At 56.9% G+C, this 17,680-nt stretch overlaps 3 protein-coding genes across 3 annotated transcripts; 1 reads left to right on the plus strand and 2 right to left on the minus strand.

The window, feature by feature from the left end:
- Window positions 1–1,502: 1,502 nt before the first annotated feature.
- EAH_00010410 (hypothetical protein, conserved) lies at window positions 1,503–3,662 on the minus strand (the record flags this gene model as incomplete). The annotated part of the gene is made up of 1 exon (XM_013395141.1): window positions 1,503–3,662. One exon carries the CDS (start codon window positions 3,660–3,662, stop codon window positions 1,503–1,505), a length of 2,160 nt encoding a protein of 719 aa, XP_013250595.1.
- A 1,167-nt stretch (window positions 3,663–4,829) lies between these two features.
- EAH_00010420 (hypothetical protein, conserved) lies at window positions 4,830–13,237 on the plus strand (the record flags this gene model as incomplete). Its single annotated transcript, XM_013395142.1, has 2 exons — window positions 4,830–9,517; window positions 9,799–13,237. The coding sequence occupies 2 exons, from the start codon at window positions 4,830–4,832 to the stop codon at window positions 13,235–13,237; spliced, it is 8,127 nt and encodes a 2,708-aa protein (XP_013250596.1).
- A 1,470-nt stretch (window positions 13,238–14,707) lies between these two features.
- On the minus strand, window positions 14,708–16,504 carry EAH_00010430 (hypothetical protein, conserved; the record flags this gene model as incomplete). Its single annotated transcript, XM_013395143.1, has 1 exon — window positions 14,708–16,504. The coding sequence occupies one exon, from the start codon at window positions 16,502–16,504 to the stop codon at window positions 14,708–14,710; it is 1,797 nt and encodes a 598-aa protein (XP_013250597.1).
- Between the last annotated feature and the right edge of the window lie 1,176 nt (window positions 16,505–17,680).

Raw genomic sequence — 17,680 nt, forward strand, 5'->3', positions numbered from 1 at the left:
AGCTAGCTAGCTGCTAAACGGAAGGTTGCAGCACAGGGCACCTTGTGCGGCTCTAGGCGCCGCCTTCAGTGAGCGTAGGCAGCTAGCTAGCCATACAGGAGCGATTAGCTACCTAGCCAGCTAGCTAACTACTCCCTCCCGCTAGCTAGCTAGCTAACTAGCTAGCTAGCTAGCTACTCCCTCTGGCTAGCTAGTTAGCTAGCTAGTTAGCTAGCTACTCCCTCTGGCCAGCTAGCTAGCTAACTAGCTAGCTAACTATTCCCTCTAGCTAGCTAGCTAGCTAGCTAACCATTAGGCGGGGGCGTTGTTGTGGGGTTTGCGCACAGAGAGGTGAAGGCTGTGGTGGATGACTTAGAGGCGCAGCTGTCAGCAGCAATAATGCTGCGTGTAAGTGTCTCCTCTGCTGCTGTCTCCTTTCTTCTGTCTCCTCTGCTGCTGTCTCCTCTGCTGCTGCCTCCTCTCCTGCTGTCTCCTCTGCTGCTGTCTCCGCTGCTGCTGTCTCCTCTGCTGCTGCCTCCTCTGCTGCTGCCTCCTCTGCTGCTGTCTCCTTTCTTCTTTATCTTTGTCTCATTTTCTTCTCTCTCCTTTCTTGTGTCTCTTTGTCTCCTTTCTTCTTTATCTTTTTTTTCTGTCTCTTTACCCCCTTTTCTTCTGTCTCCTTTTCATTTTATTTTGTTTGTTTATCTCTTTTTGTTTGTTTTGTTTGTCTGTCTCCAATCGAACGTTAAGAAGCTGTTGTTATTTCTGCTTCTGCTGCTGCTGCTGTTGCTGCTGCTGCTGCTGCTGTTGCTGCTGCTGCTGCTGCTGTTGCTGCTGCTGCTGCTGCAGGATGTGGGGGAGGCTAGGGCCTTAATAAAGCGGCTGCGTTTATACTGCCGCGTGCTGCATAGGATGACGGATGCAGATTTTGCTGCTGCATGATTTGCTGCTGCATGATTTGCTGCTCTTTGTTATTTGTGTAATCTGCTTCTTCTTTCTGTTTGTCTCTTCTTTTCGTCTGTCTGTCTCCTTCGCTTCCTTCCTCTACTTTAACTCCATTTGCCTCCTGTAGCTGTCTCCTCTGAGCGAATGGCTGCGCTGCAGCAGGTGCAGCAGCAGCAGCAGCAGCAAGAGTAGTAGCAGCTGCTGCAGCAGCAAAAACGTTCGCTGGCTGTCCGAAAGAGGAAACGGAGACAGTCCCTCTCCCTTACAGATGCAGTAGCAGCACCACCAGCAGCTGCACCACCACCAGCTACAGCAGCAGCAGCTGCAGCAGCAGCTGCAGCAGAAGCTGCAGCAGCAAATGAGTACCCTTACTTGCGGCAGCGAAGAATTAAATTTCTGTTTTTTTCTTACATTGAAAATGAAGAAGTTGCTGCTAAGGTGCCTATACACCCCAATGTGCTACAACACGAGCCCCAGTCTATCACGCTGTTCTGCAGCAGCAACTGCAGCAGCAACTGCAGCAGCAAATGGAGCTGCTCCTTGTGGGTTAAAACGACACGATAGCAACAGCTAGCTTCTCACCTGTTACTGCTGCTGTTGCTAGCGTTGCTGCTGCTGTTGCTGCTGCTGCTGCTGTTGCTGCTGTTGCTGCTGCTGCTGCTGCTGCAGAGACAGCGGATGGTGTCTTCTAGGAAGAGGGTCTCGTCAGGCTCTCCATCAACAGCCTGCAGCAGCTTCTCCCTAATGCTGCGATAAGATATATACCTGCTATCTGCCTGCTGCTGCTGTTGCTGCTGCTGCTGCTGCTGCTGCGGCTGCGGGTGGGCTAGCCAATCGAAGAAGTCGTTGATTGCAGCCGCTACGGCAGGGCACATGGTGTTGCTGCAGTCTGCTGCTGCTGCTGCTGCACCCGGAGCAGCAGCAGCAGCAGCAGCAGGTGCCGTCTCTAGTAGGAGCTCCATTTCAAATGCTGCATTGAGTTGCTGCAGCCAAACAGTTTGCCAGTCTCCGAAGCGCGACGGTGCTGCTGCTGCAGTTGCTGCTGCTGCTGCTGCTGCTGCTGCTGCTGCTGTGAATGTTGCTTCATGGGCCGCGCTAGTGCTGCTGCTGCTGAGCAGCAGCTGCTGTCGGACGCGTAAGTGCTGGTGCAGGTGCAGCAGCGGGAGGGAGATGGGGGGCGTTGCTTGCAGCAGCAGTCGCTGCTGCTGCTGCTGCTGTTGCTGCTCCTGCTGCTGCTGCAGCGCTGCAGCATCAACCCACGGGAGGAACACCCTATCTGTCTGCTTTGTTGCTGTTGTGGCTTCATCAGCCGCAGCTGCTGCAGCATCAGGTGCCGCTGCTGCTGCTGGTGCTTGTCCCAGCCGCAGCTGCTGCTGCTGCTGCACTGCAGCAGCAGCAAGAGCAGCAAATGCAGTCGATCTTCCGAGAGTCTGTACAGCTAGCTGCATGGTGCTGGGGTTGTGTTTTGCTGCAGCTGCAGCAGCTGCAGCTGCTGCATCTGCGTCTGCGAGAGCTGCAGCAGCAGCAGCAGCAGCTGCTGCTGCTGCTGCAGCACCAGAAAGAGACACGAAAGCACTTCTTTCTGAAGAGGTAAGCTGACTCTCCACCGCCTCAAAGGGACAGCAGAACGGCAGCAGCGGCAGCAGCAGCACCCACTCTTGTCTATACACCCGAACTTGTTGCAGCTGCTGCTGCAGCAGCAACTCGCTGCGCCGCCACAGCCGCCTGTCTTTTGCTGCTGCTGCAGCCTGCTCCCGCGCCTGCTGCTGCTGCTGCTGCAGCTGCTGCTCCGTTGGGGGCGAGTCCAGGCCACACAGTGCTTGCAGCTGCTGCTGCAGCGCAGCAGGAGAAGTGCTGCACCGCAAGACAGCAGCAGCAGCGTGCAGCAGCCACTGGGGGATCAGAGAGAAGTCCAGCTGCTGCTGCTGCTGCTGCTGCTGCTGTCTCCTTTGGCGCTGCAGCAGGGCTGCCTTCAGCAGCAGCAAACCATACCAGGGAGTCCTACACTTTCTGTCTCTGCTGCCCCACGCAGCAGCACTTCCCGTCGTTGCTACTGCTGTCTCTGTCTTCGCTGCTGCTGCTGCTGCTGCTGCGCCAGCAGGAGCACCTGCAGCAGCAGCAGCAGCAGACCCCACAGCAAAATGATGAGAAGCAGCAAGGCCCCAGCTTTGCTGCGCTGCCTGTTCTGCTAGGCGACCAAATACCCCTACAAGTGTTCGGGTGTACATACACCGTGCTGCTGCTGCTGCTGTTGTTGTTGCTGCTGCTGCTGGGACAGCAGCCGCACCGCTGCACCTGCCGTCAGCAGCAAAAGAAACGGAAGGCACTAGCAGCAGCTGCAACGCTCCGCTGCTGCTGCTGCTGCTGAACAAGCTAGAGCGACCCCACGAGGCAAGGCGCTCACGCTGCTGCTGCTCTGGCTGCAGCTGTTGCTGCTGCTGCTCTGGCTGCTGCGGCTGTTGCTGCTGCTGCTGCTCAGATGCACAGGGCTGCCGATTACGAGTTGCTGCTGCTGACAGCAAGTACCTGCTGCTGCTGCTGCTGCTGCTGCGAGAAGCAGCAGGAAGGAATGCTGCGGCTCGGGCGAGCCCATAGTAACGAGCCCCTTCAATACTCCTGCTGCTGCTGCTACTGCTGTTGCTGCAGCGGGCAGCAACGTCTTGGGGTGCTGCAAGAAGAACAAGCCCACCTGCTGCAGGCTGCAGCAACTGTAGCAGCAGCAGCAGCAGCAGCAGCATCTCTGCCAGACGCCTTCTGGGCTGTGCCTATCACAGCAGCCCTGCTGCAGCGACAAAAGAAGGAGCGGCGGTGTATGCATGCAGCAGCAGCATCAGCAGCAGCTGCAGCAGCAGCAGCAGAAGCTGTCTTCTGCTGGTTTGCTGTTGTGCGTTCTTAGTCCTCCGACTGCTTGCTACTTGCATGCTTGTCCCTGCTGCTGCTGCTGCGGCTGCTGCAGTTGTCTTCGGTGTTTGCTGCCGCGTGCTGCTCGCTAATAGCCATTGTCTCCTGCTGCTGCTGCTGCAGTTCTGGTGAACATGCTGTTGCTGCAGTTGCTGCTGCTGCTGCTGCTCCCGCCAGTGTTATTTGTGCAGCCTCTTCTTTCTGCCTTTTTTATTATTCTGTGAGTTCTTACCCCAGGGCCTCTGCTGCTGCTGCTGCTGCTGCTGCTACAGCTGCTGTTTCTGCTGCTGCTATTGCTGCTGCTGCTGCAGTCGCTGCAGATGGCCGCCTTGCTGCTTCTTCTGGACCCGCTCTTGCTGCTGCTGCTGCTGCTACTGCTGCTGCTGCAGGGGATCGTTGGGATCGAACAAAGGGCCCCACACTCGGGCCCCCCTGGCAGCAGCAGCAGCAAGAGCACCTGCGTCAGCAGCAGCAGCAGCAACGGCAGAAGTGTTGCTGCTCATCTATGAATGCGCAGCAAAGAAGTGGTATTATGCAGCATCTTAGTGTTATATTTCTGAAAGGCGCGCCTCCCTTTTTGCATGCGCTGCTGCTGCTGCTGCTGCTGCTGCAGGCCGCTGCCGACAGTCAGCAGCAGCAGCAGGAGGAGCTACTGCTGCTGGTGCTGCAAGACACAAAGAAGCCGAAGGAGTTATCCTTCTCAAGTTTATATCTTTCCTCTCTCCTCACGTAGAAGTTTTGCGCCTCCTGGCAGCAGCAGCAGCAGCAGCAGCAGCCTCAACGGCAGCAGCAACTGCAGCAGCAACAGCAGCAGCAACAGCAAAGATAACAGCAACCCTGTTCGCCCGTTGGGTTGCAACTGCTGCAGTCTAGAAGGGCTCCTTTTAAGTAGCTTCCAGCAGTAAGGAAATGTAACGCCCAGCAGCAGCAGCAGCAGCAGCGGCAGCAGCAGCAGCAGCAGCGGCAGCAGCAGCGACAAGAACAACGGAAGCGCGGCAGGAGGAATGGCGCTGCAGGAAGAGCAGCAACACGAAGAGAAAGAGCAGCAACAGCAGCAGCAGCAACAGCAGCAGCAACAACAGAAGCAAGTGCACGGGAGCAGCAGCAGTCCTAACAGTGGAGACAGCAGCGATGAAGAGGCTGTCGGAGCAACAGCTGCTGCAGCAGATGCTGCTTCAGCAGGTGTTGCAGCAGATGCAGCAGCAGCAGCAGCTTTGCTGTTGCCGCCTGAAGGAGCACTGATGGAAGGAGAGGAGAGCAGCACTAATCCCCCCGTGCTTCCTGCTGCTGCACTAACAGCACCCACCGCAGCAGCAGCACCTGCAGCAGCAGCACCTGCAGCAGCAGCATCTGCAGCAGTAGCACAAGCCGCAGCTCCAGGAGCAGCAGCAAAAGCAGCACAAGCAGCAGCAACAGCAGCATCACCTGCAGCAGGAGCAGCACCTGCAACGGCGGGAGCAGCAACACCTGCAGCAGCAGCACCAGCAGAATCAGCATCAGCAGCAGCAGAAGCAGCAGCAGGGCGCGCAACAGCAGCAGCAGCATCAGCAGTGGCATCAGCGGAGAGTCGCCTCCTTCCTGTTCCCTCAGCGAGCGGCGTTACCCCTCTCTCCAGCAGCAGCAGCAGCAACAGCAGCAGCAGCAGCAGCAGCAGCAACAGCAGCAACTTATTGTTCTTGAGAGCAGGCTGGCTGCAGCGGCAAACCAGACACACAAAGCGCTTTGCTAATCGCTTTCTTTTGCTGCGGGGGTCTATCCTTTACTCTTTTAAAAGACTTCCCTTTCTGCGTTGCTGCCCCCTCAGCAGCAGCAGCAGCAGCAGCAGCAGCAGCAGCAGCAGTTGGGGGGTAGTAAAGGATGAGGACTTGGCTTCGTGGGTAGACTTTGCTGCTGCTACTTGCTGCTGGCAGCTGCGCAGCAGCAAAGTAGCTTGGTTTTGTTATGATAAAGCAACAGCAACTTTTAGGTGGACCCTTATTGCACCCAACTTGCTGCTGCTGCAGCGCATGCAGCAGCAGCAGCAGCAGCAGCAGAAGGGGCAGCACCAAAACGCAGCAACCAAGGCAGGGCTCAGGGGACGCCCCACACCGGGGCTAACCAAACGCCAGAAGCAGCAGCAGCAGCAGCAGCAGCAGCAGCAGAGAAATGGGACTGCTGCTGTCTCCTCGTCGCAGTCATCAGCTGCTGCTGCAGCAGCAGCAGGATGTACAGACACGAGTGAGGATGAGGAGGCTTCATTGTTGACCTTTGCAGCAGCAGCAGAAGCAGCAGAGGCAGCAGCAGAGACGGCTGCAGCAGCAGAGAGTGCGGCAGCAGCAGCAGCAGCAGCAGCAGCAGCGGAGCGAGAGACAGCAGAAGCCCTAGCCGCATGCACTGAAGAGGTAGTGTTTGCTGCTGCTGCTGCAACAACAGCATACGACTGGATGAGGTTAATGGATAGCTGCTGCTACTTAGGAGACGCATCTGAGGTGTACATACACCGCAGCTTATCTACACCATTTGCGCTGTCTCCTCTTGATGGTTTACCTTCTTGGTTGTTTGCTGCAGGCTGGTTGTATCTTGCTGCTGCTCGCCGCAGGTACGAACAGCAAACAGCAGCAGCAGCAGCAAGAGAGGCGGAGGCGGCAGCGGACCAGCAACGGCAGCACCAGCAGCTGCTGCAGCTGCAGCAGCAGCACAGCGAGAGGCTGCAGAAGTGCTCTCAGCAGCAATCCCTGCTGCCTTCCGCTGCCTGGCAGGCTCCTGCACCTGCTGCAGCAGCCACTGCAGCAGCAGCAGCAACAACGGCAGCAGCAGCACCACTACCACCACCCACAGGAGACAGATTGTTTGTGTCTCTACGTCTGCTAGCCCTTCATGATTTGCTGCTGCCGGATGGCTACGGGGTGTATTGTCTCCTTGAGTATCAGTCTTCTGTCTCTTTCTTTTCTGTATTTGGGGGCCCCTCTGCTGCTGCTGCTGCTGCTGCTGCAGCACCGCCTTCAGGGGCGAGGCCGTGGGCAGCCACTCTGCAGCAGCAACAGCAGCAACAGCAGCAACAACAACAGCAGCAGCAGCAGCATGGTTTTGTTGCTTCTCCATCACTCTTTCAGAAATGGTTTAAGAGGGCAAAGGGCTCAGCTGCTGTCTCCTTCTGTCGGCGTTTGCTGCTGCTGCTGCCTCCTTGCTGCGTCTCTCTCCCCGTCTTCTATCCGAGGCCGCAGGAAGATCTGCTGCTGCACTTCGTTGCAGCTCCCTTGGAGCAGCAGCAACATCAGCAGCAGCAGCAGGTGAGGGCAGCCAGTGGGCGCGACCGGGGCAGCAGCAGCAGCAGCAGCAGCAGCACACTGGCAGCGGCAGATACCACAGCTGCGCTTTCATCTGCTGCTGCTGCTGCCGCAGCTGCTGCTGCACCTGCAGACCTTCATTCGTCTGAGGCCGCGTTAGTAGCAGCAGCAGCAGCAGCACCTCCGGTACTGCGGGAACCAACAGCCACCGCAGCAGCAGCAGCAGCAGCAGCAGCAGCAAACGAGCCAACTGCGAGTTCGTTATCCCTTCGTATTGGAGCCGGACAAGATTATTATCTCTGCAGCTTTAGGCTGCAGCAGCAGCAGCTGGGGTGTGGGGCCCCTCGTTTGCTGCAGCTGAAGGGGTTTTGTGTCTCCTTAGCGAAGCACCCGTTGCTAGAGAAGTGCAAGACCATCCCTTCTGCTGCTGCTGCAGCAGCAGCTGCTGCTGCTGCTGCTGCTGCAGCAAGGAGGAGCGGCATTGTGTCGCCGCGTGTTGCAGCAGCAGCAGCAAAGCAGTTTGTGACGCAGCAGCAGCAGCAGCAACAGCAGCAGCAGAACGAGCTGGAGGAGCAGGAGGAGGCGGCCGGCGATGAAGAGAGCGTGTGTGTGCACGAAGCAGCAGCAGCAGCAGCAGGAGCAGGGGCCGCATGCAGCAGCAGCACACTGGTTCTTGAGGCCCTTCTAGGGGGCTCTTCTTGGCTGCAGCTGCTGCAGTACCGGCCGGAAGCATTTGATTCTCCACAGCCTTTTTCTCAGTTTTGTCTAGAAGAAGGAGAAGGAGCAGCAGCAGATGCAGGGACATTAACACCAATACAGCTTGTGGGGTTGCAGCTAAAGCGGCTGCAGCGGCTGCAGCGACGCTTTGCTGCTGCAAGGAGACAGTTGGGGTGTCTCTTCGAGTTCAGCAGCTGTTTTGTCTCTTTTGCTGCTTTCCTTTACCTTATGGCTGTCGTCAGCAGCGGCCCTGCAACCTCCCTTGTGCTGCTGTTGCTGCTGCTGCTCCTGCTGCTCCTGCTGCTGCACCCGCGAGCCGCGCAAAAGGCCCTTGCTGCAACACAAGAGCTCCCGCTGCTGCTGCTGTTGCTGCCGCAAGAGGTGCTGCCGCTGCTGCTCTTTAAATGCCCAGCAGAACAAGCTGCTGCTGCTGACGTGGCGAGGCAAACGGCATTAGCTTCTGCTGCTGCTGCAGCAGCTGCTGCTGCTGCTGGAGGAGGAGGATCCGCAGCAGCAGCAGCTGGTGCAGCAACAAAAACAGCAGAGATACTCAAGCAAGGCCCGTCGCCCTCAGCAGCGGCAAGTGCTGCTGCTGTTGCTGCAGCCTTGCTCATGCTGCACCGGCACCAGCATCTGCTGCTGCTGCAGCCCACCGCAGCAGCAACAGCAGCAGGACACTCCGAGGAGGCCAGCACTAACTGCAACTGCAGTAACAGCAACAGCTGCTGCAGCTGCAGCAGCCTGCTGCCTGTTGAGGGAAAAGATGTGGAGCAGCAGCCACTACAGCTGCAGCAGCAGAAGCAGCAGCAGCAGCGAGACGCGAAGCAGCAACAGGAGGAGCAAGGTCAGCAGCAGCTGCTTTGGTGCTGCTGCTGCAGCATCAGTTGCCAAGGGGGGGAGGCAATGAAGGTGCTGTCTCCGTTGCTGCAGTCTGTGCAGCAGCGGAAACAGCAGGAGCAGCAGCAGCGCTGCAGCAACAGGGGTCTGCTAAGCCGCTGCTTCTGGGGCTTACTCGTTAAAGGATTGCTGCTGCTGCACCGTATGCAGCTGCTGCTGCTGCTGTCAGCAGCAGGAGGCTGCCCTGGGCCTCTCACTGTGCAGCTCCTATCAGCCACAGCGAAACGCTGCAGCTGCCACAACGCCTTGCAGCAGCAGCAGCAGCAGCAGCAGAGGCAGCAGCGAGAGGGACAAGCAGCACAGCAGCAGAAGCAGGCGCAGCTGCAGCTACAGCAGCAGCAGGACCGGAACCTCCCCCAGCTGCTGCTGCTAGACCCCCCAAAAGAGCAGCAGCGAGGGACCCCCGGCTTTGCTGCAACAGGTGCAGCCACTGCAGCAGCTGAAGCAGCAGCACCAGCAACAGCAGCAGCAACAGCAGCAGCAACAGCAGCTGGCAGCGACGACAGCAGCAGCAGCAGCAGACGTGCTGCCTTCTGCCTTGTTGAGGCCCAGTACAGGGGCTCTGGGGGAGAGTTTAAGGGAGGCTGCTTCTTCCGTATGGCTTTAGACACGCCACAGCAGCAGCAGCAGCAGCAGCAGCAGCAGCAGCAGATGGAGCAGCCGCAGCCTCAGACGGAAGCAGCAGCTGCAGCAGCAGGGTTTGTTGTTGCAGTGTCTGCAGAGACAGATGAATTCGGCTGGGCCTACGGAGACAGCTTAGAAGGCCCCTGGGGGAAAAAGGAGACACCTACAACTGACGTACGCAGGCGCCGGTAAGCTGCTGCTGCTGCTGCTGTTGCTGCTGCTGCTGCTGCTGCTGTCTGTGCTGCTGTGCTGCTGCTTTCTCTGTGGCTGAAGCTGTGTATGCTGTCGCTGGAGATTTGTTGCTGCTGCTGTTCTCCTTGGCATCGAGGCTTTGCTGTAGGTTCCGTTATTTTTGCTGCTGCGGCTGCTGCTCCTGTTGCTGCTGGTGCTGCTATATCTTTGTTCCTGCTGCTGCTCTAGACAGCAGCATTGTGTGCTGCTGCTTGTTGCTGTCTCCTTTTCGCTTCAGCTGGCTGCCGCCAGGAACTGTAATGCGCGGCCGCATAGCGGGGGGCACTATGCAGCTGCAGCAGCAGCAGCAGCAGCAGCAGCAACAGCAGCAGAAGGCATTCACACCACATCAGAAGCAACTAGCGGAGGGGCCCCATGTGGGTGTACAGCAGCAACCACAGCAGCAGCAGCAGCAAGTGTTGCGTCGGCAGAGCGTGGAGGGTGGATGTTGCCCAAGCGAAGCTAGCTGCAGCAGCAGCAGGAGCAGCAGCAGCAGCCGCCGCAGCAGCAGCAGCAGCAAGAACAAAAAGGCTGTCCTCAGTGAAGCAGCAAGAATGGCGTCTTCGTGGTTAGGAAAAAAGCTGCGGGCGCACACTGCACAGCGCCCCCGAGGGGCTGCTGCTGTTGCTGCGCAACAGCAGCAGCAGCAACAACAACAGCAGCACCAGCAGCAGCAGGTACAGCCCACCGTGTGGAGCCTTCCTGCATGTGTTGAAGACGATTACTTCTCAGCCGCAAGCACAGCAGCACAAGGCACTGCAGCAGCAGCAGCAGCAGCAGCAGCTTCAGCAGCAAGTGCAGCAACCCCACCAGCCCCCACGCACAGCGGCAGTGAGAGCAGCAGGGGTTGCTTGGATGCACAACAACCTGCTGCTGCATCTGCTGCTGCTGCAGCAGAGTCTCTTTCGGATGCGGGTTCAGTAAGCTGCGCTGCAGCAGCATCGGAGGCAGCAGCAGCTCTAGCAGCAGAAGCTACTGCTACTAATGCTGCTGCTGCTGCTGTATCAGAAGCGGTGCCCGCTGCTGCAGTGAAAGATGCGCCTGACTCCGAGACAGAGGCAGCAGCAGCAGCAGCGGAAGATGCTCGTACAGCAGCAGCAGCAGCAGATGCTCCAACCGCAGCAGCAGCAGATGCTGGTCCGCCTGCAGAAAAGCAAGGCCAAGCAGCAGGAGATGAGGAGACGGAGGCAGCAGCAGCCACAGCACTGCCGCACGCAGCAGCGACGAAAGAAGGAGCGCAGCCTGCTGCAGCAGCAGGTGATGCAGCAGCAGAGGTAGCAGCAGCAGCAGAAGACGCGAGAGGGGCAGCAACGGAAGGGCCGTCAGGAGAAGCAGCAGCAGCAGCAATAGAAAGAGAGGAGCAGAGCGGAGGCACTGAAGAGCTTGAGCCCTGTGCTGCATCTGCCGCAGCAGCAGCAGCAAACGCAGAATCAGCACAAAATGCTGCAGCAAAAGAAGCAGCAGAAGCAGCAGAAGCAGAAGCAGCAGCGACTGCTGCAGCAACAGAAACAGCAGAGGCCGCAAAATCAGGGTCTGCAACACCAGCAGCAGCAGGAGAAGCAAAGTTACCAGAGCCTGCTGCAGCAGGAGACGGAGCAGCAGCAGAAGCAGCAGCAGCAGCTTCTGCAGCAGCAGCAGTTGAAACACCGCATGAAACAACAGCAGCAAAGGAAGGAGCTGCTTCGGACACAGCTGAGGGCACCAGGGATCTTTCGTCGGTCGCTCCAGCAGCAGCACAAGGTGCAGTGCCTTCAACAACCGCAGCAGCACCTCCTGCTGCTGCTGCAGACGGCAGCAGCGGAGGTGGGCTGCGAGGCTTTTGGTTTGAGTTGCTGGGGGTCCCCGAGATGAAGGGGCCCTTCTCCTCGGCCTCCTTGGCAGAGCAGCAGCAGCAGCAGCAGCAGCAGGCGCGAGAGCAGCAGCAGCCACAACAGCAACAGCAGCAGCAACAACAACAGCAGCAACAAGGCACTAGAGGAGGGAGGAGGCTGTCATTATCGTTTTATCGAGATAGAAAGCCTGAGCAGCAGCAGCAACAACAAAAACTACAGCAACAGCAGCAGCAGCAACAGCAGCAGCAGCAGCAGCAACAGCAGCAGCAGCAGCAACAGCAGCAGCAGCAGCAACAGCAGCAGCAGCAGCAGCAACAGCAGCAGCAGTTGCTACAGGACGTGCACCCCCTGCAGGAGATCGGCCCATCCGCTGCTGCTTTGTTGGTGCTGCAGCGAGAGCAGCAGCAAATGACTCCGCAGCAGCAGCAGCAGCAGCAAACTGAGCGAGCAGTATGCCGGCTACACCGGGCTGAAGAGGCTCTGTGGCTGCAGCAGCAGCTGCAGCAGCAGCAGCAGCAGCGGGGGTGGTGGCCTTGCCCTAGGCTTCCCCTTTGGGCTGTTCCTCCTCCTGTATCTTTCTGCTGTCTCTGTGGTGCGGATCTATCATCGCGTGCATTGAGAGAAGCAGCAGCAGCAACAGCAGCAGCAGCAGCAGCAACAGCAGCAGCACAAGCAGCAGCAGCAGCAGAGGACAGCGCTTCGGTTGAATCGGCCTTTCTGCATGGATCCCTCAGCAACACCCTCAATGCTGCAGCAGCAGCAGCAGCAGCAGCAAAAATGCCCAGCATTCCTTGTGCTGCTTCCCTGCTGCACCAGATGCTGCAGGGCCGCTGCACTCCTTCCTCTCCAGGTGTACAGGCAGATGCTGCTGCTGCTGCTGGTAACTACCCCACAGCTTTGTGTGCTGCTTGCTACACTCGGGTACTAAGAGGGCGTGCAGCAGCAGCAGCAGCAGCAGCTGCTGCTGCTGCTGCCAACGCACTCCGAGGGCATGGCCTCACAGGAGGTCGCACTCATCCAATACACTGCAAGGACTCATCTGCAGCAGCAGCAGCAGATGCTGCTGCTGCTGCTGCTGCTGCAGGCAAAAGTGCTGTAGTGGGCGAGACGGCTGCAAATGCAGCAGCAGCAGCAGCAGCAGCAGCAGAAGGCTGCTGCGAGTTGCGCCATTCCCCGGAGAACAACGAGCAGAGCAGCAGCACGAGCAAACCTATCATCAGCAGCAGCAGCAGCAGCAGCAGCTTGGATGTGTTTGCTGCGTATAGAGAACTAAGAGGAGCAGCAGAAAGGCTGCTTGATTGCGTCTGGCATGCTGCTGCTGCTCTTGAGAGGGCTGTGAATTTGTTTTGCTGGGGGAGCGAGGACGTAACGTGGCTGCTGCTACTGCTGCTGCTGCTGCTGCTGCCCGTGCTTCTGCTGCTGCCCCTCAGCCTGCTGGGGGGTTTCTTTATCTTTGATCTCTTCTATACGGGCCTCAAGCGAGGCATCTGGAAGCGTCATGCTACTGCTGCGCTGCAGCAGCACCTGGCAGCAGCACTTGCTGCAGTAGCGGGGGGACCTATAACGTTTTGGTGCTTCAAGCTGCGGCAGCAGCAGCAGCAGCAACAGCAGCAGGAGCGACAGTGGAAACAGCTGCAACAAGAGCTGCTGCAGCGCACCGGGGTGTATGTCCCTGTGTCTGTGTTTGCTGCTAGCTACAGTGAAGCAGCTCTAATAGAAGAAATAAGAAGGCTGTCTCCTTTTGCTGCTCCTCTCGTAGAGCCCAACCCCTGGTGGCTGCTGGGGCTGCTGCAGCACTCCCCCACAGATGTTACACACGACACAGCGGAGCAGCTGCTACTCTAGTAGTCTGCTGCTGCTGTTGCTGCTGCTGCTGCTCATGCTGCTGTTCATAGTTCTGCTGATTTTGCTGCTGATGCTTTTGCTGCTGCTGCTCCTCACACGGAGCTGCAGCGGCGGTGCTCTGCTTGCGCACTGGCGTGGGCAGCAGCAACAGCAGCAGCAGCAGCAGCAACAGCAACAGCCACAGCAACAGCAGCAGCAACGGCATAATAGAGCAACAGCAGCAACAAGCACGCAGCGCGAGCTGAAGCAGCAACAGTAACATGCTGCTGCTCCAGCAGCAACAGCATCTGCTGCTGTTGCTGCTGTATCAGGTTATTTGTTGGTTGTATTTGCTGCTGTTGGAGACACAAAAAGAGACAGCAGAGAAATGTTAGTGTTTGCCTAGCGGATTTCAGCCGTGTGCTGCACCGGGTCTCCAACTGGTGCTGCTGCTGCTGCTGTTGCTGCTGTAGCATCTGTTGCTGCTGCTGTAGCTGCTTCTGCACCGTGGCAGCATAGACAGAAGGAGACAGATAGGCAGAAGCAGCGGGATACAGAGACAGACACACGTTAACAACGACAGAAGCAGCAAGAGTAGCAGCAACAACACCTGCAGCAGCAGCAACAATACCAGCAGCAGCAGCAGCAAAAACAGCTGCATCAGCAACACCAGCAGCGCCCCCAGTATCAGCAACAGCACCGCCAGCATCAGCAGCAGCACTATCAGAATCTGCAGCAGCAGCAACAGTAGCAGCAGCACTATCAGAATCTGCAGCAGCAGCAACGGCAGCAGCAAGACAAGCAGCAAGTGATAAGAAGCAGGAGATAAGAGTTGTAGTATTAAGAAAGGGACCCTGTAAGGACCTGTTTGTTAATAGCCAGCAAAACAAACAAAACCCCAAAATCAAATGGTGCAGCAACGCTTAAAGCAGCAAGGCTCGTTGCCTCTGCTGCTGCTGCTGCAGTGCTGCTGCTGCTGCTGCTTTTGCTTCTCGGAACAATGGCTAGTGCAGCAGCAGATCAACCTAAAACAACCCCATAAAGAAGGGGAGACACTTCGAGACAGGAAAAACTGGAATGATAGTGCTGCAGCAAACGCATGCAGCAGCAGCAGCAGCAGCAGCAGCTTACCTGCTGCTGTTGCTGCTGCTGCTGCTGCCTCTGTATCCTCAACACTGCAGGGGAAGACTACAATACCTAAACGAAACCTCTGCACATGCAACTGGTTCCGTTACATGCATGTTGCTGCTGCTGTATCTGCTGCTGCTGCAGTTGTTTCTGCTGCCGCATCTGTTGCAGCTGTTGCTGCTGCTGCTGCTGCAGTTGCGGTTCCTGTATGTTTTAGAAGGCACACCGAAGATTGAAGACGCTACAGCGCCATGCTAATACCTGAAAAGTGCGCTGCCGCATTTGCTGCTGCTGCTGCTGCATTTGTTGCGGCCGCTGCTGCTGCTGCTGCTGCTGCCGCTGCTGCTGCTGCATGAGTAATAATCAAGCATAGAGGGCATTGCCTCTTGCTAGAAGCTGCACAGCTGAAGCAAGAAGAACATCTTCTTCTTTAAGAAAATCAAAGAACTCTTTATAGCTGAGGCTGCTGTCCCCATTTGTATCTGCTGCAGTAAAGATAAATGAAGCAGCAAACGGCAGCAGGTGCTGCTGCAGCGGTGCTGCTTCCAGCCATCCAGCCCCCAACTCCCCTGCCCATGGGGTGTCAAGCACAGCAGCAGTAGCTCGGACGCTGCCTGCTGCTGCTGCTAGCTGCAGCAGCTGCTGCACGTGTAGCTGCTGCAGCAGCAGCAAACATAAGAACTCCGCTGCATCCAAAGTATTGCTGCTGTCTTTATCAGAGATAGCAAACAAAAATGAAGCTTCAGTGTGCTGCACAAGAGACACCAAAAGCCCCTCAAGCACCTCCACACGCAACGCGTTGCTGCTGTTGCTGCTGCTGCTGCTGCTGATGCTGTTGCTGTTGTCTTTAAGGGCAGCAGCAACAAAGTTGGGCAGCATCTTCCCCATGCGGACAGTTGCTCTCGCATGAACTATCGCAGGACTCAGCACCGCAGCGTGTTGCTGCTGCTGCTGCTGCTGTTGCTGCTGCTGCTGTTGCTGCTGCTGTTGCTGCTGCTGTTGCTGCTTTTGCAGCTCCTGCAGCTGCAGCAGCATCTTGTCTCTAAGGTGGGTGCTGCTAGCCTGCAGCGCGAAGAGGTAAGGGGTCCCCTCAGCATAGAAGAGAGTTGCTTCTTCAATATACTCGGAGGTAAGTGTCTCCAAATTGCTTTTCATTGCTGCTGCTGCTGCTGATGCCTGCTGCTTGCTGCTGCTGCCAGCAAGTGTCTCCCCCAAAAGAAAGGAGACAGCATCAGTAGCAATAATACCATCAAGAGCAGCAGATGTAACTGTTTGCTGCCCGGCGAGGATCTGCAGCAGGCGCAGCACCTGAGGCAAAGCCAGCCCCTCCTCCTCTTGCTGCTGCTGCTGCTGCTGCTGCTGCTTCTGCTGTTTGATTGGTGTGAGAGGGGTGTTAAGGGAGTTCAGCAGCTGTTTTAAGTAGGAGACAGTTAGAGGCTGAGCTAGTGCTTCTCCTGCTGCTGCTCTCAGCAGCTTTGCTGCTTCTTTGAGAGTAAGATAAGGTGTAAAGCTGTCTCCTTTGTCTGCACTGTCTCCTTTCTTTCTTCTCCCTTGCTGCAGCTTCTTTATTGTTTTTATATAAGGGCTTAGCGGCTCAATACGCACACCTTCAGGTGTGCTGAAGATTCGCCTGCGGCCTGCAGGTATAACTGCTGCTATTAAACTCCATTGTTCTGCTGCTGCTGCTGCTGCTGCTGCTGCTTCTGCTGCTGCTTCTGCTGCTGCTGCTGCTGATGATGATGCTGATGATGATGATGATGATGGTGATGATAATGATGATGATGGAGATGTTGTTGCTGACCGTGCTGCTGCTGCTGTTGCTGCTGCAGCTGCTGCTGAGGTAGACGGTGAGGGGCGAGCGGGACAGGAGACATCATCCCTGCTTGCTGCTTCCACTTCATCACAGTGAAGCTGCTGCTGCTGCTGCTCCTGCTGCTGCTGCTCCTGCTGCTGCTCCTGCTGCTGCAGCTCTTCAGCCCCTATCAACGGCCCTAAGGGCTGTGCATGGGCGGCAGCTAGCACGCTAGTACTTCTGCTGCTGCTGCCGATGCTGCTGCTGCTGCTGCTGTGGACGGCGAGTTGCTGCTGTGTAAAGGGACAAAACAGCAGCAGCAGCAACAGCAGCAGCAGCATCTGGTTCCCCTTCAGATTAAGAAACATTGCTAAAAGGGGGGGGAGGAATGAACGAGATTGACAGTGGAAGCCAACTTCTGCTGCCTTCTTGCTGCTGCTTCTGCTGCACCAAGCACAAGAAGCAGCAGCAGCAGCAGCAGCAGCAGCAGCAGCAAGAAGGCAGCAACTGGCTTGAACCCAACAGCAGCTGCCCCTGCTGCTGAAACAAGAGTAATGGGAGCGACGGACGGAGCAAAGGCAAGGATTAGAGCCAGCTGCAAAAACCTGCTTCTGGTGCTGCCACTGCTGCTGCTGCTGCTGCTGTTGCTGCTGACGCTGGCGCTTGTGCTGTCGACAGTGCTGCTGCTGCTGCGGTGTAGCTGCTGCTTCTGCTGCAGTTGCCACTGTTGACTGCAGCAGCAAAACAAACTGACAGCAGGTGGATAGAGCTGGGGATCTGAGGGGGGAGAAGCTGCTTTGGAGACACTGTAGCTGCAGCAGGAGGATAACGAGCAACAATAGCAATAGCAGCAGCAGCAGCAGCAACGCCAGCAGCAGCAGCAGCAACAGCAGCAGCAGCAGCGAGTGAAGCGGCGACAAATAGATGAAAAGGATGAAAAGTAAATAAGCAACAAAGGAGAAAACCCCAGACAGTCGGCCGTCGAGGAAAAACGTGCAGCTGATATCTTTTGCTGAGTCGGCAGCAGCACTGCAGCACCAGCAGCAGCACCAGCAGCAGCAGCAACAGCAGCAGCAGCAGCTGCAGCACCACTGCTTTGTACTGCAATCTCTGCTTGTTTGCCTCTGTATGAAGAAAATACTAAGGATATTTCAGGTGTATGTACACTGCAAATTCAAATGAAGAAGAACAGCCCTCTCAGACTCTGCCGCTGACCGAACCGGCGGGATGAGTTAGGGTTTAGGGTTTAGGGTTTAGGGTTTAGGGTTTGTGTTTTGGGGGGAGGAGAGTGTGTAAAACGGCCAATAAATAATAATGAAGACATTTAAACGCCAGAAGGAAGGCTTTTAATTCGGGGGTTTGCTTCAAGGGTTTAGGGTTTAGGGTTTAAGGTTTAGGGTTAGCGGGCTGCGGACATCGTCGATAGCACGGCAGCAGCAGCAGCAGCAGCAGCAGCAGCAGCAGCTGGTTGAGGTGTATGTACACCTCACCAAAGCAACACAAATCAATATAAATAAATACGTAGTTTGTTTTGGAGTCTAAAA

The sequence above is a fragment of the Eimeria acervulina genome, genomic scaffold, assembly GCF_000499425.1.
Source record: "Eimeria acervulina Houghton genomic scaffold, Eah_scaff53, whole genome shotgun sequence".
NCBI classification, from domain to species: domain Eukaryota; phylum Apicomplexa; class Conoidasida; order Eucoccidiorida; family Eimeriidae; genus Eimeria; species Eimeria acervulina.